The 27,977-nt window shown below is 38.1% G+C and overlaps 1 protein-coding gene across 5 annotated transcripts in view; it reads left to right on the top strand.

The window, feature by feature from the left end:
• The window catches only part of ADIPOR2 (adiponectin receptor 2), a 99,865-nt gene that overhangs the window by 36,749 nt on the left and 35,139 nt on the right, over positions 1–27,977 (top strand). For 4 of the 5 annotated variants that reach the window (XM_073887011.1, XM_073887010.1, XM_025851852.2 and 1 more), the window contains one exon: positions 18,086–18,339. The exons of the other annotated variant lie outside the window; for it this stretch is intronic. In XM_073887011.1, coding sequence (XP_073743112.1) covers positions 18,169–18,339 — 171 coding nt within the window. In that variant the 5' untranslated portion in view covers positions 18,086–18,168. The remainder of the gene's footprint in view (positions 1–18,085; positions 18,340–27,977) is intronic. 5 annotated transcript variants of the gene reach the window in all.

Genomic DNA, 27,977 nt, shown 5'->3' with positions numbered 1-27,977 from the left:
CTTAAGCAGGCTCCCCGAGATCATGACCTGAGCCAAAATCAAGAGTCAAATGCTTTAATCAACTGAGCCACCCAGGTGCCCCCACAAACTGACTTTTAATGACAGCATTACCCCCATCCTTTCCAAATTCTTACTTGGAATTTATGATTTGGTCAGTGTCGTCTTAAGAGTTGCCATATGTCAGATTCACTTTTTTTGATAATTTATTTTTTCTATTCAGGGGTAGAATTAAATGTTAGAATATTATCAATACTTGATTTTAATGTGTTATTCCCTTATGGTCACACTTTAAAAAGTTTTATTATTTTCTGTTTTATTTATAAATTGAATTTAGTTTTTCATGTTGAGCCAAAAACTCTAATTGTCATTTCTTGTTTTAGAGAAAACCAAAACTCGTTTTTCCCTCCCCAGGGAGTTCATATTTTTGTTCCCTCTTATTTTTTTTAAAAGATTTTATTTATTTATTTGAGAGAGAGAATGAGGGTGGGAGGCTCAGAGGGAGAAGCAGGCTTCCTGTTGAGCAGGGAGCCCGATGCGGGACTCGATCCCGGAACTCCAGGATCATGACCTGAGCTGAAGGCAGTTGCCTAACCAACTGAGCCACCCAGGTGCCCTCCCTCTCATTTTTTTTCTTTAAAGAGTGTCTGGGAGAATTCCAGAGCCTAAAAGAATAAAATACCGACTAAGTAAGTGAATTCTCCAGCCTGCAGAAATTTTATCTCAAATTGGTAGTTATGCTGGTCTCTCCTATCTCCCCAAGGGATGATCTTTTGGGGATGGATGAACTCTGCTACTCAAAACTATCTGGCAGCTTCATAAGCATGTTTTTTAATGGAGTGGGTACAGTTAAGAGATTTTCTTCTGTGTTGATTGATGAAGCCATTTTCATGGATATTTTTCTCTTTTGATCAGGGACTAAATTTTTATATTCATATTCTTTTGAAGAGCAAAGGAATACTTCTCTTAAAAATGGAAATTGATAGTTGCATTAATAACAAAAAGTCCATCTTTGTTAAGTATATTTGGGGGCTGGTCACCTTAAAGAGTAACAGTTTTTGAGTGAGATATTCTCTTCAATGCAAGATTTCTTTTTTAATTTTATACTGCCATAAAAATTCTTTTTGGGGGGATGACTTGCATATAGGCTTTTGGGGGGGCAGTAATAGAGTTGAAAGGAAAAAATTTTTTAAGATTTTATTTATTTGAGAGAGTATAAGTTGGGGGAGGGGCAGAGGAAGAAGCAGACTTCCTGATGAGCAGGGAGCCCAACACAGGGCTCAATTCCTGGACCCTGAGATCATGACCTGAGCCAAAGGCAGACGCTTAACTCACCGAGTCACCCAGGCGCCCCAGAGTTGAAAGGACGATCTTAAGTTAGAGAACCTGAATTCCTTTAGAAGACATTTGAAAATTTACTGTGTGCCAAGAAGTGTACTTGGCTGTGGATTTAAAAGATGATTAAAGTACTGCTCTCTGTTTTTATACTTCTGCTTGTACTCTAGTGGGAACAATAGGTAAGTCAGGAAACAGTGGGTTGATGCAGACGAAACCATGATAACACACAGAGGTTATTACCCTACCTTAGGATGCTTCCTGGAGGAGAGGGGAATACCTGACCGGAGTTCTGAAAAATGAGAAAGTTAGCAAAATGAAAGTGGAGGTGGTTCCAGACTGAATGTAATATGGAGGACACCTGGAGAGAAGAGGTAGCCAAGTACATTGAGTAGTCTAGAATTTAGTGTACCTGAAGTGGCTTTCTGGTAAGGAGAAGAAGATTGGATGCCTTTTGTGTTGCACTGAGAAGTTTTTACTTTATTCTACAAGCTGTGAGCATTCATTTAAAGATTTTAAGTAGGGATGAGACATTACCTTGTTTTAATTTGAGCTAAACTAAATGGTTTTAAAAATTACAAATACAAAAATATAGATTTGTCTTGACGTGAGAGACTAGATGAAAACGTAACCAAAATCACACTCTACTATCTTAGTTAATTTCTTGTCTGCTGTAGGCTTTTAGCTCAGGGGTTAGCAAACTTTTGGTCTCAGGGCTCCTTTATACTCTTAAACATCGAGGACTTAATTCCATGTACAACCTTAATTCTCTTTTGGACATGTTTCATAACATATTCACAGGTTCCAGGGATTAAGATGTAGACATTTTTGGTGGTGTGGGGCATTATTCTGCTTTGCCATAATTTACTTACCTCTTTTTAAAAAAATTAATTAATTGAGCAAGGCAGAGGGAGACAGAGAGAATCCCAAGCAGACTCCACAATGAGTGTGGAACCTGATGAGGGGCTCGATCCCACACCCTGAGATCATGACCTGAGCTGAAATCAAGAGTTGGACACTTAACCTACTGAGCCACCCAGGTGTCCCTTTTAAAAAGAAAGGAAATTTTAGGCATAAGTTTCAGGTCTGACTTGGTTGCCAGTCTTACCTCTAGGTTGAAAATTTTCTTTTGAAGAAATACTCTTTTTAACTTTTTAAAAAGAAGATAATTTAAGCTACCCTTTTCTGATATCCCAGTAGCCATTTTCTTACTGGCGAGGATTCTTCTCAATGCTTTTTGTGTTTTCCATTCACCTAAGCTTGAAAAGAGGCAAAAAATTTTTTGAAGAGTTAAAAAATAAAGGTTACCATGTTGTGGTCATTGTTTAATGCAACGAAAGAAGGCACCTGGAAACAGAATTGTGACCTTGGGTGGTTTTACAAATTTTGTTATGGGTCACTTTTCCATTTTAGAAAATCTTTATTAAACTAGAATTTAATGGTGTGTTTTTCTGTATCTTGTTTCTGGTACTTAACTAGCCATTGTCAGGTTAATAATGGGACATGTCATTTGATCTGTCAATTTATATAATTTTTTTTTGTTTTTTTTTTTTTAAAGATTTTATTATTTATTCAACAGAGACACAGCGAGAGAGCGAGCACAAGCAGGGGGAGTGGGAGAGGGAGAAGCAGGCTTCCCAAGGGAGGGAGAAGCAGGCTTCCCACTGAGCAGGGAGCCCGATGCGGGTTTCGATCCCAGGACCCTGGGACCATGACCTGAGCCTAAGGCAGATGCTTAACGACTGAGCCACCCAGGCGCCCTATAATTTTTTTTTTCAATTCCTTCATGGTGTGAGAAGAAATATAACTTAAGGAAGACTAATGATTTTTTTAGGTTTAGTAAAGACAGAGTTCTTCAGGATAGAAAAAACCCAAATTGTGACACCTTTTTGTTCTGCTCTTTGTATAGTTTTGTAGACAGAAATAGATGAACATACTTGCCATCTAGGCATTGGGATGCTATGTTAATCATTGCTCTGTAGGGAAACCTGGAGATTTCTTAATCTATAAAATGGAGGTAATAAAGTAAACTTACTGTTTTAGGGTAGGGTTGGTGAAATGTAGCCTCCAGGCTTTTGCCTTTTTTTTGTATGGCTCATGAGCTAAGAGTGGTTTTTACATTTTTAAATAGTTTTAAAGAAGTTGTTTTGTGACATATGAATGTAAATGATACGACGTGTAAATTTCAGTGTCTATAAATAAAACTTCATTGGTATACAGCCACACCCATTCACTTACGTACTAAGGCCAATTTTACACTACAGTGTCAGAGTTAAGTAGCTGTACCAGATACCTTTTATGGCCTTCAAAGTCTAAAATGTAAGGCCTGCAAAGTCTAAAATGTTTACTATCAGGACTTTTACAGAAAAAGTTTGTTGATCCTGCCTGAGTGTCCTGAACACTGACTAGTTATTGTATGCTCTTGAATCGGTTTCCCCAAACTGCTTATTAAGTGGTTAAAAATTAAATGGTAAATGATTAAAGGGCCACGATGACGTCTTCTACTAGAGATAAACATTGAGATGTAATTAATTTTCATTTATTTCTGAAGAAATGTGCTACTATTGAAAGGCAGGTGTATTCGTTTGCTAGGGCTTCCATAAAATACCACAGACTGGGTGGCTTAAACAACAGAAATTTATTTTCCCACAATTATGGAGGCTAGAGGCCCAACACCAAGGTGTTGGCAGTTTTGGTTTCTCCTGAGATCTCTCTTCTTGGGCTCGCGGACAGTTGCCTTCTTGCTATGTCCTCACATGGCCTTTTTTCTATGCATGTGCATCTCTGGTATCTTCCTCTTTTTATAAGAATACCAGTCATATTTGATAAGGGCCCTACCATTATGAATTTAATTACCTCCTTAATAGCCCTATCTTCAAATATAGTCATATTCTAAAGTACTTGGAGTTAGGGTTTTAACATGAATTTTGGGGGACAGAGTTCAGTCTGTGGACTGAAGGGATTTCTTTTTTTTTTTTTGAGAGGGTGTGTGCACATGACGGGGGTGGGAGGGGCAGAGGGAGAGGGAGAAGCAGACTTCCTGCTGAGCAGGGAGCCCAATGTGGGGCTCGATCCCAGGACCCTGAGATCATGGCCTGAGCTGAAGGTAGATGTTTAACCTACTGAGCCACCCAGGTGTCCCAATACCAAGGAATATCTAGTGGAGGTTCATTTAATCATTAGGTAAAATTTGAGGGTGTACTACATGACAGGCACTGTTAGAGGTATGTGTGGTGAACAGGACAGAAAGGTTTGCACTTTTGGAACTGATGGTTTGGTGGGGGAAGATAGATAATAAAAAAGGAAACAAGTAAAAATACGATTTCAGAGAGTGGGAAGTGTTATGAAGGAAATGAACAGTGTAAAGTGCTATCAGTGACTGGTATGGAGGGTGGGGTAATGCTGTGTTAGGTAAGGATGGTCATGTAAGTGTTTTTGGAAAAGGTGACTTTAGGGACCAGGTCTTTCTCCAGGTCTTGATGACTATTAGGATTGGTATAGACAAGGATCAGAAGAATAACTAAATAGGTTAGGGAGCTTTATGAGGTAAATTGGAGAGGTTGACAGGGACCAAATCATGAAGGGCCTTGTGGAGATTATGGAAAAGATTTTGGTTTTCTTTTGCACAAGGAATAAAATGTACCAGAGGTATTTTAGCACGGTAATTGGTATGATTTTCCTGTTTGAAAGAACACTTTGGCTGTTGTATAGACTGCAGGTTTGAGAATAGAGACAAGGAGACCCATTAGGGGATTATCAAAAGTATTCTTGGTCAGAGATATTGATAACCTGGCCTAAGAAAGGAAAAGGAAAAGAAATGGAAACAATTTGAGAGGTATTTTGGAGGTAAAATCTATAGCATTTGCTAATGGATATAGGGATTTGGGATAAGGGAGGAATATCTTTAGCAATAATGTTGTGTAATACTGTCCACTAAGGCAAGTAAATCTGTATTATTAGCAAATTGTTGTGTGAGCAAGTTGGAGAATATAACTTGGAAAGGTAAAGCCTTAAATCATTAAGTAGGAAAACATAAAGCAAATAAACAATGGTTTGGTTTAATTCAATGTCCAACAGACAGGCTTATAACTATTAGAAAACATGTAGGGAATTCATAGTTTGCCAGAAAGTGTGCCTTTGGGACAGATAACTGGTCTGGAACTAAAAAGCCTTGGAGACTCTTAGAATAAATGTCAGGTTTGATGGAGTGACTGTGAATGCCATTAAGTGATTTTCTTTAGAGCTAGAGCTCTTTATTCCAAGGTAAATGTTTTTGTTTTTATTATTTTTTATTTTTATTTTTAAAGATTTTATTTTTTTATTTGAGAGAGAGAGAATGAGAGATAGAGAGCACGAGAGGGAAGAAGGTCAGAGGGAGAAGCAGACTCCCTGCTGAGCAGGGAGCCCGATGCGGGACTCGATCCCAGGACTCCAGGATCATGACCTGAGCTGAAGGCAGTTGCTTAACCAACTGAGCCACCCAGGCGCCCCTCCAAGGTAAATGTTTTTAAAGTGGAGTAGCCCTTAGGTGAAAGTAGGTATGATATATTAATATGATGACAGGTAAAGAAGAACTTTAATAGGTGAAGACTGTCTTTTTGGGACTTTAAACGTTCTCTACCAACAATTTGAACTCAGTGGGGAGTTGGAGTTACGAAATCTGGACCTGATTTTTGCTAATTTTTGTGGTTAGATCTCCACCTCTGAGGCTCAGGTCCTCTGTCCATAAGACAGGCACCTAATAGAAGAAAGCATTCTGGGACACAGTAATTCAGGGTTCTGAAAAATGGAACGTACAAAAGTAACGCTAATATAATAGCAACCTTTTTTATTTCAAGAGTACCAAGTTTTGTTTTCCTTGTGAAGAGTTGGAAATTAAAGGGTTTAGTAGTAGTACTTATTTAGGGAAATTATAGCAATTCTAAAGGCATTTGCAAAGTACAGCTCTTTTTTTTTTTTTTAAAGATTTTATTTATTTATTTGAGAGAGAGAGAGAAAGAAACAGCATGAGAGGGGAAAGGGTCAGAGGGAGAAGCAGGCTCCCCGCTGAGCCAGGAGCCCGATGTGGGACTCGATCCCAGGACTCCGGGATCATGACCTGAGCCGAAGGCAGTCGCTTAACCAACTGAGCCACCCAGGCGCCCAAAGTACAGCTCTTTGAGAATCATTAAAAAGAGTTGCTTGTGGAAAGAGATTTTATTTTTTTTTAAAAACATTTATTTGAGAGAGAGAGAGAGTGAGAGAGAGTGCAAGCAAAGGGGCGGGGGAAGCAGGGAGAGGGAGAAGCAGGCTCCCCGCCGAGCAGGGAGCCTGACACAGGACTTGATCATGACTCGACTTGATGATGACCCCAGCCTGACCCCAGCCGAAAGTAGACAATTAACTGACTGAGCCACCCAGGTGTCCTGGAAAGAGATTTTATGACAGTCCAAAATTTGTCAAGTGGCATTGGCAAACAATAGCTCATATTCTGTGAGACATGTAACTCAGATATCCACATACTGTTGATATGAGTTATTTTGAATTGTTAAAACTAAAAATAATTTTTGGTGATTTCTGTCTGTATAAAGGTCTGGCTTAAGAGAGCTGTATGTGATAAACAGGCTATACTATATATAAGAACTATATATATAAAATATTTTAACTCCTTTATTACATTAAAAATGTGACTTTTTGGAGTTATCATTTCATGATCAGTCTTTTAATTTTTCAGACTGTCATTGTGTATGTATGAGGGCTGAGACCACTACTCATGTTACTTAAATTAATGTTAAGAGGTAATAGGGCACTATATTAAAATGCAGAAAGGAATATTTAATTTCCCGTTATGTTCCAAATTCTTGGGAATTTTTAAAAGGTGCTTATACATGATTTTGGTAATAAAACACTATATTCAGTGCTTGGGATTAATTTCATTGTTAATCTTTAGATTTATTAAATTTATCTTGGAATAGATACATGAAGTACAAAATTCTGATCTTAGAGAAGTTTTCACTCTTTATTATTGAGTTTGATGTTTGCTGTGTTTTTTTTCCATATATGACTTCTCTGAAGGTTTCCTTCTATTCCTATTTTACTAAGTGTTTTTATCATGAGAGGGCGTTGAATTTTGTCAGATGCGTTTTCTGCATCATTTGTGATGTGCATGTTTTTTTCCCTTCATTTTGTTGATGTGGTATTTTACATTGATAGATTTTTCTGTGTTGAACTATTCTTGCATTCCAGGAATAAATCAGATTGTTATGGTGTATAATCTTAATATGCCCCTGAAGTTTTGGTAGTATTTTCTTGTGGATTTTTGCATCAGTGTTCACAAGGGAGATTGGTCTGTAGTTTTCTTGTAGTGTTTTGTCTGGCTCTGTAATCAGGGTTATGCTGGCCTTGTAGAATTAGTTAGGAAGTGTTCAGTTTTTGTTTGTTTGTTTTTTTTTTTTTTGGAAAAGTTTGAGAATTGGTATTCGTTCTTTAAATGTTTGGTGGAATTCAAGAGTAAAGCCATTAGGTCTAGTGCTTTTCTTTGTTGGAAAATTTTTTATTACTGATTAAGTTTCCTTACCAGTTACAGGACTATAAGGTCAGATTTTCTATTTTTTCATAATTTAAGGCTTGGTAGGTTTTGTTTTTTAGAAGTTTGTTCATTTCATCTAGCTTTTCTCATTTTTTGATACACAGTTGTTCATAGTGTTCTCTTATAATCCTTTTAATTTCTGTAGGATTGGTAGTAATATTCTCAGGTTCATTTCTAATGTTAGTAATTTGAATCTTCTCTTTTTCTTAGTACATCTAGCAAAAGGTTTATGTCAATTTTGTTGATCTTTTGGAGAACCATTTTTTGGTTTCATTGATTTTTCTTCCCTCTGTTCCCTTTGTCTCTGCTCTAATCTTCATTATTTCCCTCCTTCTAGCTTTAGAGTTAGTTTTTTAAAAATTTTTTATTGTTATGTTAATCACCATACATTACATCATTAGTTTTTGATGTAGTGTTCCATGATTCATTGTTTGTGCATAACACCCAGTGCTCCACGCAGAATGCGCCCTCTTTAATACCCATCACCAGGCTAACCCATCCCCCCACCCTCCTCCCCTCTAGAACCCTCAGTTTATTTTTCAGAGTCCATCGTCTCTCATGGTTTGTCTCCCCCTCCGACTTACTCCCCTTTATTCTTCCCCTCCTGCTATCTTCTTCTCTAGTTCTTTAAATTGTAAAGTTAGGTTGTTGATTTGAGATCTGGTCTTTTTTAGTGTAAACATTTATAGCTTAAATTCCCCCCCCCCCCCCGCACCATTTGTGTTGTCTTGTAAGTTTTGATATGTTGTCGTTTTCATTCATCTGTGATTTCATCTTTGAGCCATCAGTTGCTTAAAAGTATGTTAATTTGTACTAAATTGTCAATTTTCCAGTTTTAAGTGTACTGATTTGTAAGTTTATTCTGTTGTGAGATTTTTAATGTATTGAGATTTAATTTGTGGCCTAACATATGGTCTGTCCCATATGTGCCTGAGAATATGTGTGTTGTTGAGTAAAGTGGTTCTGTATATGTCTGTTAGATACAGTATATAGTTGGTTTAAGGGGCACCTGGGTGGCTCAGTCATTAAGCGTCTGCCTTTGGCTCAGGTCATGATCCCAGGGTCCTGGGAACGAGCCCCGCATCGGGCTCCCTGCTCAGCGGGAAGCCTGCTTCTCCCTCTCCCATTCCCCCTGCTTGTGTTCCCTCTCTCACTGTCTCTCTCTTGTCAAATTAATAAATAAAATCTTAAAAAAAGATATAGTTGGTTTATTGTGTTAAGTCCTCTGTTTCCTCCTCCTCTTTTTTTTTTTTTTTTTAAAGATTTTATTTATTTGACAGATAGAGACAGCGAGAGAGGAAATACAAGCAGGGGGAGTGGGAGAGAGAGAAGCAGGCTTCCCGCTGAGCAGGGAGCCCAATGCGGGGCTCTATCCCAGGACCCTGGGATCATGATCTGAGCCGAAGGCAGACACTTAATGACTGGGCCACCCAGGTGCCCCTGTTTCCTTACTTTTGTCCGGTGGTTCTCTCCATTATTGTGAGCTGGGTTTTGAAGCCCTCCCCTATTTTTGTAGAACTACTTTTCCCTTTAATTCCATCAGTTTTGCTTCATATATTTTGATGGTCTATTATTAGGTGCCTAAATGTTTCTGATTGTTGTATTTTCTTTTTTGAAACTTTTGTTAGTATATGATGTCCTTTTTTATCTTTTTTTTTTTTTTTAAGATTTTATTTATTTATTTGACAGAGATAGAGAGAGAGCACAAGCAGGCAGAGAGGCAGGCAGAGGGAGAGGGAGAAGCAGGCTCTCCACCGAGCAGGGAGCCCGATGCGGGACTCGATCTTGGGACTCCAGGATCATGACCTGAGCCGAAGGCAGTCGCTTAACCAACTGAGCCACCCAGGCACCCTCTGTTGTTTTTTTTTTTTTTTTTAAAAATATTTATTCACGAGAGAGACAGAGAGAGAGAGAGAGGCAGAGGGAGAAGAAAGCTCCCCGTGGAGCAAGGAGCCTGATGCGGGACTGGATCCCAGGACCACAGGATCACAACCTGAGCTGAAGGGAGATGCTCAACCAACTGAGTCACCCAGGCGTCCCATCCTTCTTTATCTCTTAAAATCTTTTTTTTGATGTAAAGTCTGTTCTGTCTAATATCAGTACAGCCATTCCTGAACTCTTTTGGTTACTATTTGCATGGAATATCTTTTCCCATCCTTTCACTTTCAGCCTGTTTATACTATTTTCCATATGCCCAATAGCTTTTTTGTCCCTTCCTGCATTCCTGTGTTTGTTGATTAACAAACAAACAAAAAACCACGCAGTGTTTTGTAGGGCATTGTTTAAATTCCTTAATGTCCTTTTTTGTATATTCTATAGCTATTTTGTGTGTGTGTGTGTGTGTGAGTGGTTTTCATGGGGTTACCTTTAACATTTTATAGTTACAGTAACTTCAAGAATGGGCAAAATCTGCTCTTTTACAGCTCTGTTCCCACTTATTTTTATTGTTGTCACAGAATTATATCTTTATATGTTGTTTGTCCCCAAACATAAGTAATAATTCTTTTAAATGCATCAGTCTCATAAATTATGTAGAAAACAAGATTGGAGTTACAAAGGTACAGTAGTACTAGCTGTTACACTAATAATAGTTTTTTCCTTTAAATGTCTTAGTTTCTTGGGACACGTGGGTGGCTCAGTTGGTTGGGCATCTGGCTTTTGATTTTGGCTCAGGTCATGATCCTTGGGGTCCTGGGATTGAGCCCCGCATTGGGCTCCATGCTCACTGGGGAGTCTGCTTGGGGCTTCTCTCCCTCTCCTTTTGTTCTTCCCGCTCGTGAGCACGCACATGCTCTCTCTCTCTAAAATAAATCAATCTTAAGAAAAAAAAAATGGATTAGTCTCTTAAATCACATAGAAAATGAATACAGTTATAAACCATTGTTACAGCTTTTTTAATTATTTATTTATAATTCTTTATTTCTCTGGTTTCAGGGTATTGTCTAGTTCCTTTTCATTTCACCTTGTAGAATTCCCTTGAGCATTTCTTGCAGGGCAGGTCTAGTGGTCACAAACCACTTCAGCTTTTGTTTATCTGTAAATGTCTTGATTTCTCCCTCACTTTTGAAGGATAGTTTTGCTTGATTTAGGATTCTTGCTTTACAGTTTTTAGGAGATGGTAATTAAGAGGACATGACCAGTGGTTGACCTGTAAGCCGAACCCGGGCATTTGGAGGTTTCTCACCTCCTGTCCTGTCCTTAAAGTCTTCATGGTTTCTGGAATACCTTTGAGGGTCTCTTCATTTTACTACCTTTTTTTCTTTCTGTCTTTGGTTTGCATAAGGTCTTATCTTTGTCCAAGTGTGCTTATTTTTTCTTCTGCAATTCTGTTGAGCCCATCTAATGACTTTTAAGTTTGTTATTCTACTTTTTAATGCCATAATTTCTGTTGGATTCTTTTTTCTAATTTGTCTCTATTGATACTTTCTATCTGATGTGACATTGTCGTTAAGTTTTTATTTACTTAAGTAATCTCTGTGCCCGGTGTTGGGCTCAAACTCATGATCCCCGAGATCAAGAATCACATGCTCCTCCAACTGAGCTCCCTGATGTGACATTATCGTGAGCCATAGTTTCCTTTAGTTGTGTGAACATGTTTATAATAGCTACATTATAGTATTTATTTGATAAATCTGACATCTAGTCTCTCTCACAGATACTTTCTCTAGCCTGTTTTTCCCCCCCACATAGTGATGAAAACTTTTTCCTTTTGATGAGAACTTTGAAGATTTATTCTTTTACCTTTTCCTTGTGTTGAAAACTTTGAAGATTTACCCTTTTAGCAACTTTAAAAGGTACGATACAGTTTTATTAACTCTAGTCACCATCTGTACGTTATATCCCCAGGACTTATTTTACAAGTGGAAGTCTGCACCTTTTGACCACCTTTGTTACCCATTTTTTTTTTCTCTTTTCTTTCTTCCCAGTGTATGGATATACTTTCCTGTTTCTTTGCATGCCTCCTAACTTTTTATTGGATACTGGACCTTTTAGATAATGTAGCAACTCTAGGCACAGGTACTGGGCTGCCTCTTCCAGTGTTTGTTATTTGCTTGTTAACTTGCATAGTGACTGATTGGATTGTTTTAGTTGAGTCTTTTCCCCCATTAGTGTTCAGCTTCTGATACTGTTTCTCAGGGAGGTGTAATTTTGGATATGCTCCCAGTTACCCAGGGTGATAATGGTTTAGATTGGGCTCTCTTTTTTTGTTTCCCTGAGACCACACTCAGCTGTTAAAAACTTCATTAATTGCCAGCTGATTGCCCTCATGATTTTAAGAATGCCCTGGACTGTAATCGTTCTGCAGACTAATCCCATCAAATTCTAGCTCCTTTGAAGGAATGGTTTCTGAGTTTAGTGTTTCATTTTTGTTAGACACTAGGAGAACTCCTATCAGTTCTCTTATTCTCTGGTACTCTTGCAAACTAACCTGCCTAGAGTTTAACCTGTATCTTTTAAATTTTTTTTTTTATTTTTGGAGGCAGGGACAGGCAGAGGGAGAGGAGAGAGAATCTTAAGCAGGCTCCATGCCCAGTGCAGAGTCTGAGGTGGGTGGGCTTCAATCTCACAATCCTGAGATCATTACCTGAGCTGAAATCAAGAGTCCGATGCTTAGGACGCCTGGGTGGTGCTCAGTCAGTTAAGAATCTGCCTTCATCTCAGGTCATGATCCCAGGGTCCTGAGATCGAGTCCCACGTTGGACTCCTTGCTCAGCAAGTGGGAGCCTGCTTCTCCCACTGCCTGCTGCTCCCCCTGCTTGTGCGCCCCGCCCCCCCGACAAAGAAGTAAAATCTTAAAAAAGTCTATGCTTAACTGACTGAGCCATCCAGGTACCCCTAGTTTAGTCTATATCTTGAATCTGCTGCCAGTACTTCCGCTGTTCTTAGAATGCCTTTAGACTTCTTCACCCTGTGTTGCAAATAAAGTTAAGCCTTTTGGGAAGAGATTAGACCTCCCTGCTTACCCCCTTCCTGCTTCTTCCCCCCAGGCAAAATCTCTGAACCAGGGCTCTAGGGATATGGGGATGGGGACAATGACAAGTTTCTCTCTGAGTAATAGCCACACTCTAAGAGATGAGTGCTTGGTGGGCCAGTGGGCATTGGTCTTGGGTCCTCTCAGCTTGCTTCTCCTGGTGTGTAGGACCTCCACCTCATGAGCTGGGTCAAGAATGATCAGTGCCCTGGTATTCTCAGCATAACATGGTCAAGTTGCAGTTGCCTCAATTCCACAAGTAGGGCTGGCTGGTAGGAGGAAGAGAGCCCCTACTGTAAACTGTTTATCTGAGATTAGACTTGGCAATAGTTACCCAAGGCAGAATGAGAAATACTGATGTCCTCCTGTTCCTCCCGATTGCATCTGGGTGCTGGAGGCCAAGGGGTCCTGTGTTTTTGACTGCAAAAGTCTGGAGTAGATTCTCTGCTCCTCTGAGTTGGGTAGGGAGGAAGAGAGACATCTTGGTTCAGATACCATAGACTTTTTGCTTTTCTTACTGAATTTTCATAGGTAATCTTGAATGTTTCTTTATTTGCTGTTTACTTTTAGGACTGTTTCCAGAGGCTTTTAATGTTTTGTTTTGGTTTTTATCATTTTCATTGGGGAGCAGATCAGCAGAGCTCCTCACACTGTCATGCCAGAAGTCATTCTCCTGTTCATAGTGTTTTATTTTAACCATTCTGATTAGGTTTGTGATGATAGCTCATTTTGGTTTTAATTTGCATTTCTGTGATGGCTAATGACATTGAACATCTTTTCTTGTGATTATTTGCCATTTGTACATCCTCTTTGGGGAAACACCTGTTCCTGTCATTTGTCCATTTTCTAGTTGGAGTATTTTTTTTTTGTACTGTTGAATTTTTGAGTTCTTTACATAGTTTAGATAATAGTTGTTGGATATGTGATTTACAAATATTTTCTCTCAGTCTACGACTTGTCTTTTTAACTTCTTAGTAGAGTGCTTTACAGAAAAGTTAATTTTGATGAAGTCCAGTTTTTCATTTTTTTTCCTATTATGGATCTTTTGGTGTCAAGTCTCAATACTCTTTGCATAGCTCTAGATTATGAAGGTTTTCTCTTGTGTTTTTTATACAAGTTTACATTTTACATTTAAGTCCATTATCCATTTTGAGTTAACTTTTGTTTAACATGTAAGGTTTAGGTTGAAGTCCTCTCTTTTAGTGGGGGGGCTATCACCTTTGTGATTCACCATTAAATTGCTTTTGCCAGGGATGCCTGGGTTGCTTAGTCAGTTAAGCGTCTGCGTTCGGCTCAGGTCATGATCCCAGGGCCCTGAAATCGAGTCCTGCATTGAGCTCCTTGCTCTGTGTGGAGTCTGCTTCTCCCTCTGCCTGCTGCTCCCCTTGCTTGTGTGTGCTCATGCGTGCTCTCTCTCTCTCTCTCTGACAAATAAATAAATATAATAATTATAAAGAAATAAATTGCTTTTGCATATCTTTAAAATAAGAGTTTGGCATATTTGTGTGTCTACATTTTGGATCTCTGATTTGTTCCATCAGTCTGTGTGTCTTTTCCTCTGCCATTACCACACTTGACTGCTGTAGCTGTGTAATAGGCCTTTACATTAGATAGAGGGATTTTTGGTAGATTGTTTTGGTAGGCCTTGTGCCTTCCATATAAATTTTAGAGTAAGCTTGCCATTTATTTTGTTTCTATGCTAAGATCTTGATAGGAATTGCATTTAAACCTGTAGAAAATTTGGGGAGAATTGACATCTTTATTGAGTCTTCCAGTACATGAATATGGTATGTTGCTGTTTTTGTTCATCAGCATTTTGTAATTTTTGGCAAACAGATCCTGTGCATACTTTGTTAAGTGTATACTTAAGTATTTAATTTTCTTGGGAGTAATTTTAAACAGTATTTTTCTAAGTTTCAGTTTCTACATGTTTATTTTTAGTATATAAAAAGTGATATTTGAGTGTCGATATTCTGTCAACATTGCTGAACTCATTTATTCCCAGTTTTTGTAGATCTTCATTAGCATTTTAAGGTTTGCTTTGAAGCATTTTATCCTTTTTTCCCCTATTGTGATATATTAGTTTATTCCATAGTAACCAAATATTATGGGCTTTTAGGATGCAGGCTGTTAATATCCATATGTCAATTTTATACCCAATCATTTGATAATTTTTTATTATAATTTTTCCCAGTTGATTCTGTTGGGTTTTTAGCTAAAGTATCATATAATCTGTAAGTAGTTATAGTTTTCAACCCTCATTTTCACCTCTTATTTTAATTGTCTAAAACCTCCAAGACAAGAGTTCAATAATGGTGATTAAGGACATCTTTACCTTAATTGTAATTTTACCTTAGACTTTTAGTATCAATGCTTTTGATTTCAAAGCATTGCATCCAGGAGCAATTCATTTTATCATTAGGTAGAATGCAAATAAACTAAAATGTATAGTACATTACAGTTGTTGAGTGTTTAGGATTGGGATGTTTTATTAAATCTTCAGGAACCGGAGGGCTGACAAATGCTTTTTCCTTCGATAATTTTATTGTTGAAACTAAAATAATGTGGTAGGCCTTCTTGCTTTGTATATATAAATTAGTGAATAGAACTAAATTTTTTTGATTGAAAATTTTACAGTGCCTTATTTTGTTCATTTATTTTACTTGTAAATTTAGAAAACATTGTTGATAGGAATGTATATTGATCTCTCAGGCCTTTCCTGGAAATTGATTTTCTTCTTTTTATTTTAAGATGAATCCTTTACAAATTCTTTGGGAAAACTTATTTCTTGTTATTTGCTTTCTTTTTCTGAGTTGCGGATTACAAAACAATTCTAACTAATAGAATATTCCATTAACATTCTCATAAATGAGCAACACTCCTCCATATATAGCTCCGGCTTATGAGAAGTTTGGTGTGGTCATTTGGCTGCTTTGCAGAAAGCTTTATTTTACTTGCTACAATTTGAGAATAAAGATTCTGATTCTGTAGTTTACTTGCCACCTAAGCCAAGTGCCTTTAGGGTTCAAATTTTTATCTTTTCTTCCCCAGTCTTAATCATTGGGTAGTAGAAAGAACATGAACATCATGAGGCCGGAAAGACCTGGGTGTAAATTCCAGCTGCTCCTCTTTATTTGTATTGACTAATGGTCTTGAATAAATTAATCTCCCAAGTTTCAGTTTCCACATCTATAAAATGGGGGATAAAACACCTCAGGGGGGTGGCTATATGTTAGTATTATGTGAGATACCACATGTAAATTCTCTGGTACAGAATTTAGCTTTGTGGAATCGTTGATCCACAATAAATGTTAGCTTCCTTTTCCCTGAAACAAAATGAAATAGTAGGTGTGAAATAGTTTTCTGAGCTGCACATAAATAAGTGTAAGTCATTAGCATTGCTTTCTCTTTTAGAATTGGGCATTAATAGCATGGTTTATAATCTCAGTATTATTAATATGCTTGCTGAGGCCCTTAAGTGATAGGCACATGCTAAGGTTTGGTGATCCTTAAAGATTTGTGTTTGTTCTTGCTCCAGAAACTTTGAAAGCCCTTAGAGAAATCCTGCAGCAAACTCACATGATTGTATGAAACAGTTGGCTGATTTTTAGTCTTAATTTGAATTCTAGGGCAGATTCTTAGTCTTAGTACCCATATATATGTGAAAACCAAATACCCATTTTACCTTCTTTTTATGCTATCCAGGCCCTCCCACTTAGCCGTACTCCTCCTTTCCTCTAGGAAGAACTTTGAATCTCACGGGATTTTATGAGCATAACACATACCCTGGCTTCTTCTGTTTATGTTTCTAGTTGGATTGGCTGTGATAATGACCTTATTAGTAGATGTAACTACATGTCTAAATTAAGCTTTTGTACTGTGAGTTTAGGACATGAAATAATTGAACTCCGAGGACTTATTACAGCCTAATTTAGAGAGAGAGTGATGATTTCTGAAAGTTTTTACCACTCAAGAACATTTAAATGTTATCTGTCAAATATTCATTAAATATTTATGTGCATAGCACTTTCTAGGAACTCAAGGGATGTAAAAGAAGTATGCTCTAGTCCTGAGTTTCTTGCCTTCCAGGTTAGTCTAGTTAGAATTCAAAACAACTCAAATATTGAAATGTCAGACGTTTAAGGAACTTAAATGCAAAACATTACCAATGATATGTGCTATGAAAGTCAGAGACTTTGTCCTATTTATTTCCATACAAAATATTATGAATTTTGGTTTCCTCACCTGAAAAGCAGATACACAAATATACCCTTTGAGGTCATTGTGATGTTTAAATGAGACTGGATATATAAGACCCAGTTATTATACATAAAATCCACATATTCTTTCTGCAGTTTGGTCTGGTTTTAATGAAAAAGTGATGTATTGTAAAATGGTATATTTGAAGTAAGTAAGTAAGAATTGCATGTTGTAAAATGATATATTGTAAAAAAAAAAAAATGCAGGCAGAACAAAATGAAAAGTTTTCTCACTTGAGACCTTAGATTCTTCCCTATGTACTTCAGTACCAAGAGTACAGTTTTTAATATTTTCTAGTAATTATACAATTATACTTTTATAACTTCTGGGAACATATACATGTCTTGTATTCTGATTTTTTAAAAAAAAATTGATTTTGACCATCTTTCCTGTTAGCAAATACAGATATTTTATACATTGTTTTATTCTTTTTTTTTTTTTTAAGATTTTATTTATTTGACAGAGAGACACACTGAGAGAGGGAACACAAACTGGGGGAGTGGGAGAGGGAGAAGCAGGCTTCCCCCTGAGCAGGGAGCCTGATGCGGGGCTCAGTCCCAGGACCCTGGGATCATGACCTGAGCCAAAGGCAGATGCTTAACGACTGAGCCGCCCAGGCGCCCCTCTTTTTTTTTTTTTTTTAAGATTTTATTTATTTACTTGAGAGAGAGTGCGTGTGTGCACAGGCGCACACATGAACTGGGGAATGGACAAAGGGAGAGGGAGTAGCAGGCTCCCCACTGAGCAGGGAGTCCCAGGACTCTGGGATCATGACTTGAGCTGAAGGCAGCCACTCAACCCACTGAGCCATCCAGGCGCCCTGTTTTATTATTTTTAATGATTGCTGGGTATTCTGTTGTTTGAGTGTATAATAATACAACCTTTGTCTTCCCTCAGCACTCATTTAGTGTGTTTATTTAAAATATGTTAATTCACAACTTTCCTCTCCTTAGGGTCAACTCACTATCCAGAAAGTCCATCCTCCCCAGAAGGGACAGAAAGGAAGACCTCTTGGTAAGAAAGGCTTGGGTATCCCATGAACCAGACAGCAGAAAACCGATTGGGGTGCAGCAGGACTCCAGAGCCAGATATAAGGCTCAGAAAAGGGCACCAGCTGGATGGTACAAGGAGAGGTGATAATGACAGCCACCAAGGAAATTTGGAACCTGTTTTAGGGGCATCTGTTCTTTCTTCCCACCATAAAAAAGTAAGTTAAAGGGGAAGGATGGTAAGTAAAACAATGTTTATGGGAATGTGGTTGGAGGGAAGATATTTAGAGAAAAAAAAAAAGTATGGGGATGTTGCTGGAGAGAGGATGGGTTTTGAAAAGGAATATTGAGCACATTTGTAAGTTTTTGTTCAGGACAAATAAAGTCTCATTTTTAAATTAGCTAGGTGTTACTTGATTTTATAGTTAATCCTTTTCTGCTGACCCTGAAATCATACTTAATCTGCTTTATCTTGTTTGAGAAAGGAAATGGATTTTTTTTTTTAAGACTTTATTTATGGGCGCCTGGGTGGCTCAGTTGGTTAAGCAACTGCCTTCGTCTTAGGTCATGATCCTGGAGTCCCGGGATCGAGTCCTACATCGGGCTCCCTGCTCAGCAGGGAGTCTGCTTCTCCCTCTGACCCTCTTCCCTCTCATGCTTTCTATCTCTCATTCTCTCTCTCTCTCAAATAAATAAAATCTTTAAAAAAAAAAACGACTTTATTTATTTATTTGACAGAGAGCACAGCAGGGGGAGTGGCAGGCTCCCTGCAGAGCAGGGGGAGCCTGATGTGGGACTCGATCCCAGGACCCTGGGATCATGAACTGAGCCGAAGGCAGTCACTTAACCAACTGAGCCACCCAGGCGCCCGAGAAAGGAAATGGATTTTTGTAGTTACTATTTAATCTTTATAATTCAACCATGTTTTAGTTATGACATATTATCATTTATATTTTTGGAGAAATTCTAACTCTGTGCTAGAACTACTCCAAATATGGTTTATCTCCAGTGTCTACCTTGGGAGTCACTAGAATTCTGGGAACAGAAGGCAGATTTTCATCTTTCCTTTTACTTCCTAGAGAAAAGAGCAGCTTTTAAATTATTTAAGCAACTATGCCTAGAGAGCAAAGGTATAAGTATCTATGAACAGCATCAGAAAGTCATTGTTTTATACATTTTGTTATGTGCTTTGTATCCTTGGAATTCTGTAGCATGTGTTCACTGTTGTGACTCTAGTACAATGTTTCTCAAACTGTAGGTTGTTTCCATTAGTGGTTTGTAAAATTGATTTTGGTACTACAAGTAGTGTTTAAAAAATTAAATAGCAAGAGAACAGTGAGGTGCATGTATGTAGTAATATACATTTAAATTATTTGTTGAAATTGTTTAGTTTTATATAAATGAATAATATATACATTTCTTAATGTGGGTTGTAGTTAAGACATTTTGAAAGCCTCTACTCCAAACTGTATCTTTATCATCCTAAGAGATATGTTTATTGTGTGGGTAATAGTGGTGTTGGTTTGAACTCCAGAGGGTTTTCTTGTCTTTTCAGACCTATTACAAGAATTTCATCAGAGCACTGTAGTAATATAGGTACAATATAGGAAATTTAAGGTAGTTCTTCTATTCTTAAGCCAACTTTATCTTCTTGGCTAGATCATGCTATAGTGAAAGATTTGCATGCATGCGTGTGTATGTGCCCACACATACAGAGGACAGGTCAGTAGGATTAAAAAAGCACCTATTTGCCTATAGTAAGTATAATATTATTTGGTCTTTAAACCAGCATTATTACTGTTCAGAGAGAAGTTTAACAGATATCTGGGGTAAGAACTTCCGTCTACAGTTAAGACCTTGCTTTCTTGCTGCCATTTTATAGTAATGTGTACTAGTAGCTAAGACTTTCCTATCTAAGCTCAGCAAGCTCTTTCTCTCATTTGCTACTAAGGCCTAAGTAGTTGTTATTTTACTTGGATGAGTGACTGGAGGTGTTTTGTTTTATTTTCCTTTTTATTACCGTAAACACAACATGAATTATTGCTAACTATATGTCCATTAGATCTCTAGAACTTTTACAGCTTGCATGACTGAAAACCTCCCGTTTTCTCTGCCCCTGCTAGCCCTTGGCAGCTGCCATTGTGCTTTCCGCTTTTATGAGTCTGACTGCTTTAGATATCTCATGTAGGTGGAATCATGCAGTATCTCTCCTTCTATTACTGGCTTATTTCACTTAGCATATATTCTTAAGGTTTGCACATGTTGTAGCATATATCAAGACTTCTTTTTTTAAGGCTAAATACTATTCCATTATGGGTATATACCGCCTTGTCTTAGCCATTTATCCACTGATGAACGTTTAGGTTGTTTGTACCTCTTGGCCATTATGAATAATGCTGTCAATACTGTTCTCAGTTCTTTTTTGTATATACCCAGAAGTAGGATTACTGGATCATATGACAGTTCTATTTTTAGTTTTTTTGAGGAACCTCCATACTGTTTTCCATAGGAGCTGCATCGTTTTACATTCCCATCAATAGTGCACAAGGGTTCTCATTTTCTCCACATCCTCGCCAACACATACTGTTTTCTTTTTTGATAATGGCTATCCTAACAGATGTGATGTGGTACCTCACTGTAGTTTTGCTTTGCATTTTTTGGATGATTAGTGATGTTGAGCATTCTTTTCCTCTACTTGTATACTTGGAGAAATGTCTGTTCACATCTTTTGCCCATTTTTTAAATCCATTTATAAACCAATTGAGTTGTTTTTTCTTCTTTTTTTCTGTTGAGTTTTAGGAGTTCCTTTTATATTTTGGATATTAACTCATCAGATATATGGTTTGCAAATATTTTCTCCTACTCCATAGGTTACCTTTTCATTCTGTTGATTGTTTTCTTTGCTATGCAGGAGCTATTTAGGTGACATAGTCCCACTTGTCTAATTTGCTTTTATTATTTGTGCTTTTGATGTCATATCCAAGAAAACACTACCAAAACCAGTGTTGTAAAACTTAACTTTTCCTTTGTATTTTCTTCTAGGAGATTTATAGTTTTAGGTTTTTACATTTAGGTTTTTTTGAGTTAAGTCATTTTGAATTGATTTTTGTGTATTATGTAAGGGTCCATTTTTACTCTTTTGCACGTGGGTATCCAGTTTTCTAGTACCATTTATTGGAGAGACTCTATAGTCTCTTTCCCATTATATAGTCTTGCTCTTCTTGCCGAAGATCACTTGACTATATATGCTGAGTTTATTTCTGGGCTCATGATTCTGTTCCATTGGTCTGTATGTCTTCCTGCCAGTACCATATAATTTTGGTTACTGTACTTTTGTAATATGTTTTGAAGGAAGTGGGATATTTCCAGCATTGTTGTTCTTTCTCTAGACTGTTTTGACTAGGGGAGCCTGGGTGACTCAATCGGTTAAATGTCTGCCTTTGGCTCAGGTCATGATCTCAGGGTCCTGGGATCGAGCCCCATGTCGGGCTCCCTGCTCAGTGGGGATTCTGCTTCTCCCTCTCCCTCTGCCCCTCCCATCCCCCACTTGTGCTCTCTCTCAAATAAATAAAATCTTAAAAAAATATACTGTTTTGACTATTCGAGGCCCTTTGTCATCCATATGAATTTAGGGATTTTTTTTTTTAAATGATTGAGGTTATCGTAAAGAAAATGGAGATGTAGTAAACAGAATTGGAAGAGGGTTGACCAAGTTATTGAACACACGGTCAGGAGACCCATCATCTACCCTTGTTAAATATAAAAAGTTAACTTAATTATCCTTGATTTATATTTGTCATAGATGATACCTGTGTTCCTTTCCAGTTATGATAGGACTCTACATTTTTAAAAAAGATTTTATTTATTTGAGTGAGAGAGTGCACGCACATGCATGTACAGAGGGACAGTAAGAGGGAGAAGCAGACTCCCTGCTGAGCAAGGAGCCCAATGCAGGGCTTGATCCCAGGACCCTGTGATCATGACCTGAGCCAAAGGCAGACGCTTAACTGACTGAGCCACCTAGCTACCCCAGGATCCTACATTTTTATCAATTTTCTGATACTAAGAAATGTTCAAGGGTTTCCAGAATGTACACATTGAACTATTTTTTTTTTTTTAAGATTTTGTTTTTAAGTAATCTCTACACCCAATGTGGGGCTTGAACTCACAACCCCAAGATCAAGAGTTGCATGCTTTACTGACTGAGCCAGCCAGGTGCCTCACATTGAATTATTCTGAAATATACTAATATCCTATTTAAAGAACTGAACTGATGGTGATTATTAGTACCGCTGGCAGTTTCTAGAAGTGATTGTGTAACTGAATGCTTAGTAATGATTGATGGAAAATTGGGGAAGAGGAAAGGAGGAAGTGTGTACAGGGCATTTTAATTAATAGTAGTGTGTGCAGGGTCCTGAATCTGAAAAGAACTTGGCATATTTAAGTGTGGTCAGTGGGTAGGGGGAGGATAGTAGAAATGAGGAAAAAAAATTTGGGTAAGAACCTTTGTAGACCATGGTATGGAGAAAGTATATTGGAGGTTATTGGAAAGTTTTAGCAAAGGAGTGATAAGATTTTATTTGCATTCTAGAAAGATCACTTTGGGCTCTTATGTGAAGACAGCAGATTTTGGGGGCTTTTGGTCGGGAGAGAAACTTGGAGATGAGTCAGAAGGCTGCTACAGAAATTCATGAGAGTTGCTTATTCTGGGTTGATGGTGATAGTTGAGTTGGCAAGAAGTGGATACATTTGAGCTGTGCTTTGGAGGTAGAGTTGACAGAATTTGCTGGTAGATTGGATATGATGGGTTAAGGGAGAAGGGAAGGAAATGACAATGAGTCTGAGGTATGACGTGAATACTTGGGATTGCTGGGGTATGATTCTGTATTCTGAGATGGGAAAAACTAGACGGTAAGTTTGGAGGTGAAGTTAAGTTTAGGTGGGAGGATCAAGAGCTTGCTTTTGGTTGTGTTAAATATAAAATGCACGTGAGACATCTTAGTGGATGCGTCTAAAAGTTAGTTGGCTAAGAGTGTGGCATTCTTAAGAGTGGCCTGGGCTGGAAGTAATTTATTTAGGAACTAGCTGCAATGTAGATATGATACTTAAAACCATTCAGTGGTTAAGGTTACTTAAGAGAGGAAGAGAGAAGAGAGGGAAAAGAGAAGGGCCTAGGATCCAGCCTGAAGGACGCCAGCATTCTCAGGGCATTTCAAGGAGAGAGAGTAAGTAGGTAAGGTAGGAGGAAAACCCTGGAAAGTGTTACATCACAAAAACCCGGAAAGTCTTACAAGAAGGAGGGGAGGGAGCAGTAGCAGTGATTGGTTTGTTTCTAGTGCTGCTAAAGAGATCATGGACAAAAAGGATAGACCAGTGACCATTGGTTCTGGAAACATGGTGTTCCTAGGTGAACTTAACAAGAGCTATTTTGGTGGAGGAGTGGGAATAGAAGCCAGACCTTGGAGTAGATCTAATTGTGAATAGCAGGTGGTAAGTATTCACGGCATGAGTAATAAGCAGTTCTTTCTCTGTCATGTAAAAAAGATGTTTCAAACAAACAAGTGAACTTTTTTTCCAAGTGTGTTTCTCATGCACTGAAATTATTTTAAACTTTCTGGTTTCCCACACAGAATAGTAATAAATAATAATAAAATTAGAATTACATAAAACCTTTAATTTTTTGCTTATTCCTTTTATAAATGAGTATATTTTGCCCTCTATGGACAGCAAACGTGTAGATATAAGCCCCTTATTTTTTAGGTGTTTTTGGACTATAAAAGAACACTTACTAAGACTGAATTGGAGAACACCAAGGTCTACTATATATATACATATTTTTTTTTTTTAAGATTTTATTTATTTGTTTGACAGAGACACCGCGAGAGAGGGAACACAAGCAGGGGGAGTGGGAGAGGGAGAAGCAGGCTTTCTGCTGAGCAGGGAGCCTGATGAAGGGCTCCATCCCAGGACCCTGGGATCATGACCTGAGCCTAAGGCAGACGCTTAATGACTGAGCCACCCAGGCGCCCCGGCCTACTATATTCTTTATTTTTAAAGATTTTATTTATTTGTCAGAGAAAGAGAGCGTGCGCGCATGCATAATAAGCAGGGAGAGTGGCAGGCAGAGGGAGAAGCAGGCTCCCTGCTGAGTAAGGAGCCCAATGCAGGACTTGATCCCAGGACCCTGAGATCATGACCTGAGCCAAAGGCAGATGCTTAACTGACTGAGCCACCTAGGTGTCCCAGGCCTACTATATTCTAACTCTAGATTTGTGAAGAATCTTTCCTGGATTCTTTGGACCTATACTTGGAATCTGTACTTTGCTTATTTTTGTGGTATTGGAATATCAAAATGTGAATTTGAGAATTGTAACACAACTATCTTCAGTGCAGAAAGATATTCTGGTAATTTTTTAATCTAAAAATGTTCATAACATGCATATTGAATGTTAAAGAAAAGCAGAAGGTAAGATTGTGTGTGTGTGTGTAGAGAAAGAGAGCAAGAGAGAGAGAACAACTTATAAGGTCATACACACTGAAATTTATAGTTATGTAAATATTTTAATGTTTGTGCACCAAAAAAGTACATCCCTGTGTTAGTCAGCTTTTGCTGCAGGAACTAAATAGTCTAAACGCTCAATGACTTAGAACAATAGAAACATACACGAGGGCTGTGGGTCAAGTGTGACTGCTCTAGGTTGCCATTCTGTTGTGGGTCAGCTCCATGAGCATTCTTACTCTGGGACCCAGGCTGAAGGAGGCTGTCTGGGACATTTTCTTGTGGCAGATTGCAAAAGTCCCAGAGAACAAATCAAATCACACATTTGCCTTCAAAGTTTCTGCCCATATGTGATGTATGTCACATTTGCTTATGTTCCATTGGCCAAAGCAGTTATGTGGCCAGGTCCAAAGATAATGGGATGGGGTTCTATTTCTCTATGGGAAAGGAGTGAGTGAATAATTGAAAACTTTAATATATAATCTGCCACAGTTTGTAAGGAAAAAGCCATTCCCTATCCCAGCATCTTTATGTAGGTTACTGTACTTCATAAAATAAATTTTCAGTGCTAGGGGTGCCTGGATGGCTAAGTTGGTTAAGTGTCCAACTCTTGATTTCGGCTCAGGTCATGATCTCAGGGTCATGGGATCAAGCTCCATATTGGGGCTTGTCCTTCCTCTGCCCCCCCCCCCCAAAAAAAAAAAAAAATTTTAAAAAAAAAACCCACAAATTTTCAGTGCTACATCAGATGCTGGAGAGAATTTTCTTATACCACAGAATACCGGAATGACATTTGGAAGATGTAGATTCTTCTGTTTATCTGACTCCTGGTTATAACTTTGCAGAACTTTTCAGTGCATCAGTTTCTCTGAGAAAAGAGCAAAAAGAACATTGTGTATGTCTTCTGTATGCATATTATATGAATAATGTGAGAATTTGTGAAAATTCTTCTAGTTTTTAGATTTGATGCTTGCTTTTCTGTTCGGGACTGTTGCCCTAAATTTTAATAATGAGCATTGTGTTAAAACAAAACAAAACAAAACTTAGTAGTGTAAATATCCAGAGGTTACCTAAGATGATGTAAACGAGTATGTGCAGTTGAACTGACTATTCTATGATATGTTGGGTCTCTATGTGTTATAGATGAGAAAACTTAGACAGTGAATGCTTAAGCGACCATTCCAGCCTCCCAGGAATTTCCAGTGTCTGGAGACATTTTTGGTTGTCAAACTAGGGTAGTTGTGCTACTAACATCTTGTGGGCAGAGGCCAAGGTTGCTGATAAAGATCCTATAATGCACAGACAGCTCCCATAACAAAGAAGTATCTAGCCAAGTATGTCAGTAAGTACCCAGGTTGAGAAAGCTAATATATGTACTGACTACCTCAGTAGCCCATTGTCACAATAGCATATCTAGAACTATTATGTCTTCTATTAATGGAAGTATTGTAGGAATGTATTTTTTCAGATCCAGGTCTGTCATTTTGCAAATCTCCAAGAGATTTCATCAAATCATAATCTTTATAAATGATTCATTTTAAGTTGTGCTGTGCACAGCCTACAGGGTGGAACATAGTGGCCCTGTTTGCCTGCTCTGGGCCAGGTGCGTTTCTAAGTGCTAGGAATATGTGATGGGTAAGAGCCATGATTTTTGCCTGCATGGTGCAAGTGCAGAGGTGAAGACACACGATAAAACCCTGAACACATAAATGAATAAATTACAGATGGTGATAATTGCTATGAGGAGAAAAGTATGCTAAAGTAATGAGGTAAGAGAATTTTGAAGACATTTATTTCTTACTGTTTTTTTTTTAGAGCAGTTTTTAGGTTCACAGAAAAATTGAGGGGAAAATATAGAGATTTTCTGCATACTCCCTGCCCTCACACATGCATAGCCTCCCCCACTGTGAACATCCCGGACCAGAGTGCTATCTTTGTTACAATTCATGAGCCTATATTGACACATCGTAATTACCCAAAGTTCATAGTTTACAGTTTACTCATGATGTTGTATATACTATGGGTTTGGACAAATGTATGACATATATCCATCATTATGGTATTATGCAGAGTGCTTTTAGTGCCCTAAAAATCCTCTGTGCTCCGTCAACCCCCCCACCCCCCTAAGTTCTTTAGCTATAGTTAAGAAAAGCATGTTTGAGGTGAGGCCTGAGTGATGAGGAACCAGCAAAGAGCTTAGGGGAAGAGTATTTCCAGGTGGAGGAAGCAAGCTAGTATAGGGGGCCAGAGGTGGAATAAGCTTTTTCCCCTCTGCTGTTTCTGTCTCCTCCTGTCTCCTCCTCCCCACCCCCTTTTTTCCCCCTTGAGGACTGAAAGAAGGCCAGTGCAATTAGAGCATGAGGAACAAGAAGAAAGAGTGAAATGAGATGAGGTCAGTAGGCCAGGGAGGGACCAGATCATATAATATGGTGTACAGAAGGAGTTTAGATTTTATTTTAATAAAATCTGCTAAAAAGTGAAGAGCCTTTGGGGTGTTGAAACAGGAGGGCGGGATTGTGATTTTTAAAAGATCACTTTGGATGTGGAGAAGGAACTGTGAGAAGACAGAATGGAAGGACAGGAGCCTGTAGAATATTCTACGTGAGAGAAGATGTTGACTTGAAACAGGGTGGTAGTAGCCGCAGAAATGGAGGGAAGTGGAGGGATTCCCAGTATATCTTGGAGGGCAAGCCAGCAGGACTTCCTGATGGATTCGATGTGGAGAGTGAGGAAAAGAGGGTAATCAAGGGTGATTGCTGGATATTTTAACTGCACAAAAACTGGGATTGGTAAGGTGGGGGAGGCAGGCTTAAAAAGGGGGAATCAAGAGTTTTGTTTTAAAATGTGAGATTTGAGATTCTCTTTAGTCTAATTGAATAGGTAGTAACTATCGCTATATGATTTTTAATGTGCCACTGTTTTTTAACTATATTCAAAACTGACACGATTATTGAAGCTAAAGACTTATTAAAGCTAGAAGGAATTTCAGACTAGCCAATTTGAGATTAACAATGGCAACAAAGTTATGTTTATAATATTAGTTAATGAGACAGTAAAGTGTTTTTAGAATTTAGAATTTATCCATCCAGTCCCTTTTGTGTCACATTCACAGTGTTTCATTTTATACTATGTATTTTTATTTATCATTTTCACTTGATAGAGTGGTATCTTCTAAATACAACGTTTGTGCTCTTTGTTTTACTAACAAATAATTGAGCGAATGTGATTTTTTTCATCCTTATGAATGAACTCATTATATTGCCTTGAAAACCTGTATTTGATTTTCCTTTAATCTTAGAGTTAACTCAGAAGCCAAAATCCTGAACAAAAGAACCATTTCTCTCTTCACATCTGTTT

Source organism: Callorhinus ursinus, unplaced genomic scaffold (genome assembly GCF_003265705.2).
Source record: "Callorhinus ursinus isolate GAN/ISIS: 27379988/994484 unplaced genomic scaffold, GSC_fseal_2.0 scaffold74, whole genome shotgun sequence".
NCBI lineage: Eukaryota > Metazoa > Chordata > Mammalia > Carnivora > Otariidae > Callorhinus > Callorhinus ursinus.
The sequence above is the reverse complement of the archived record's forward strand: the minus strand, read 5'-3'. Positions and strand labels throughout refer to the sequence as shown.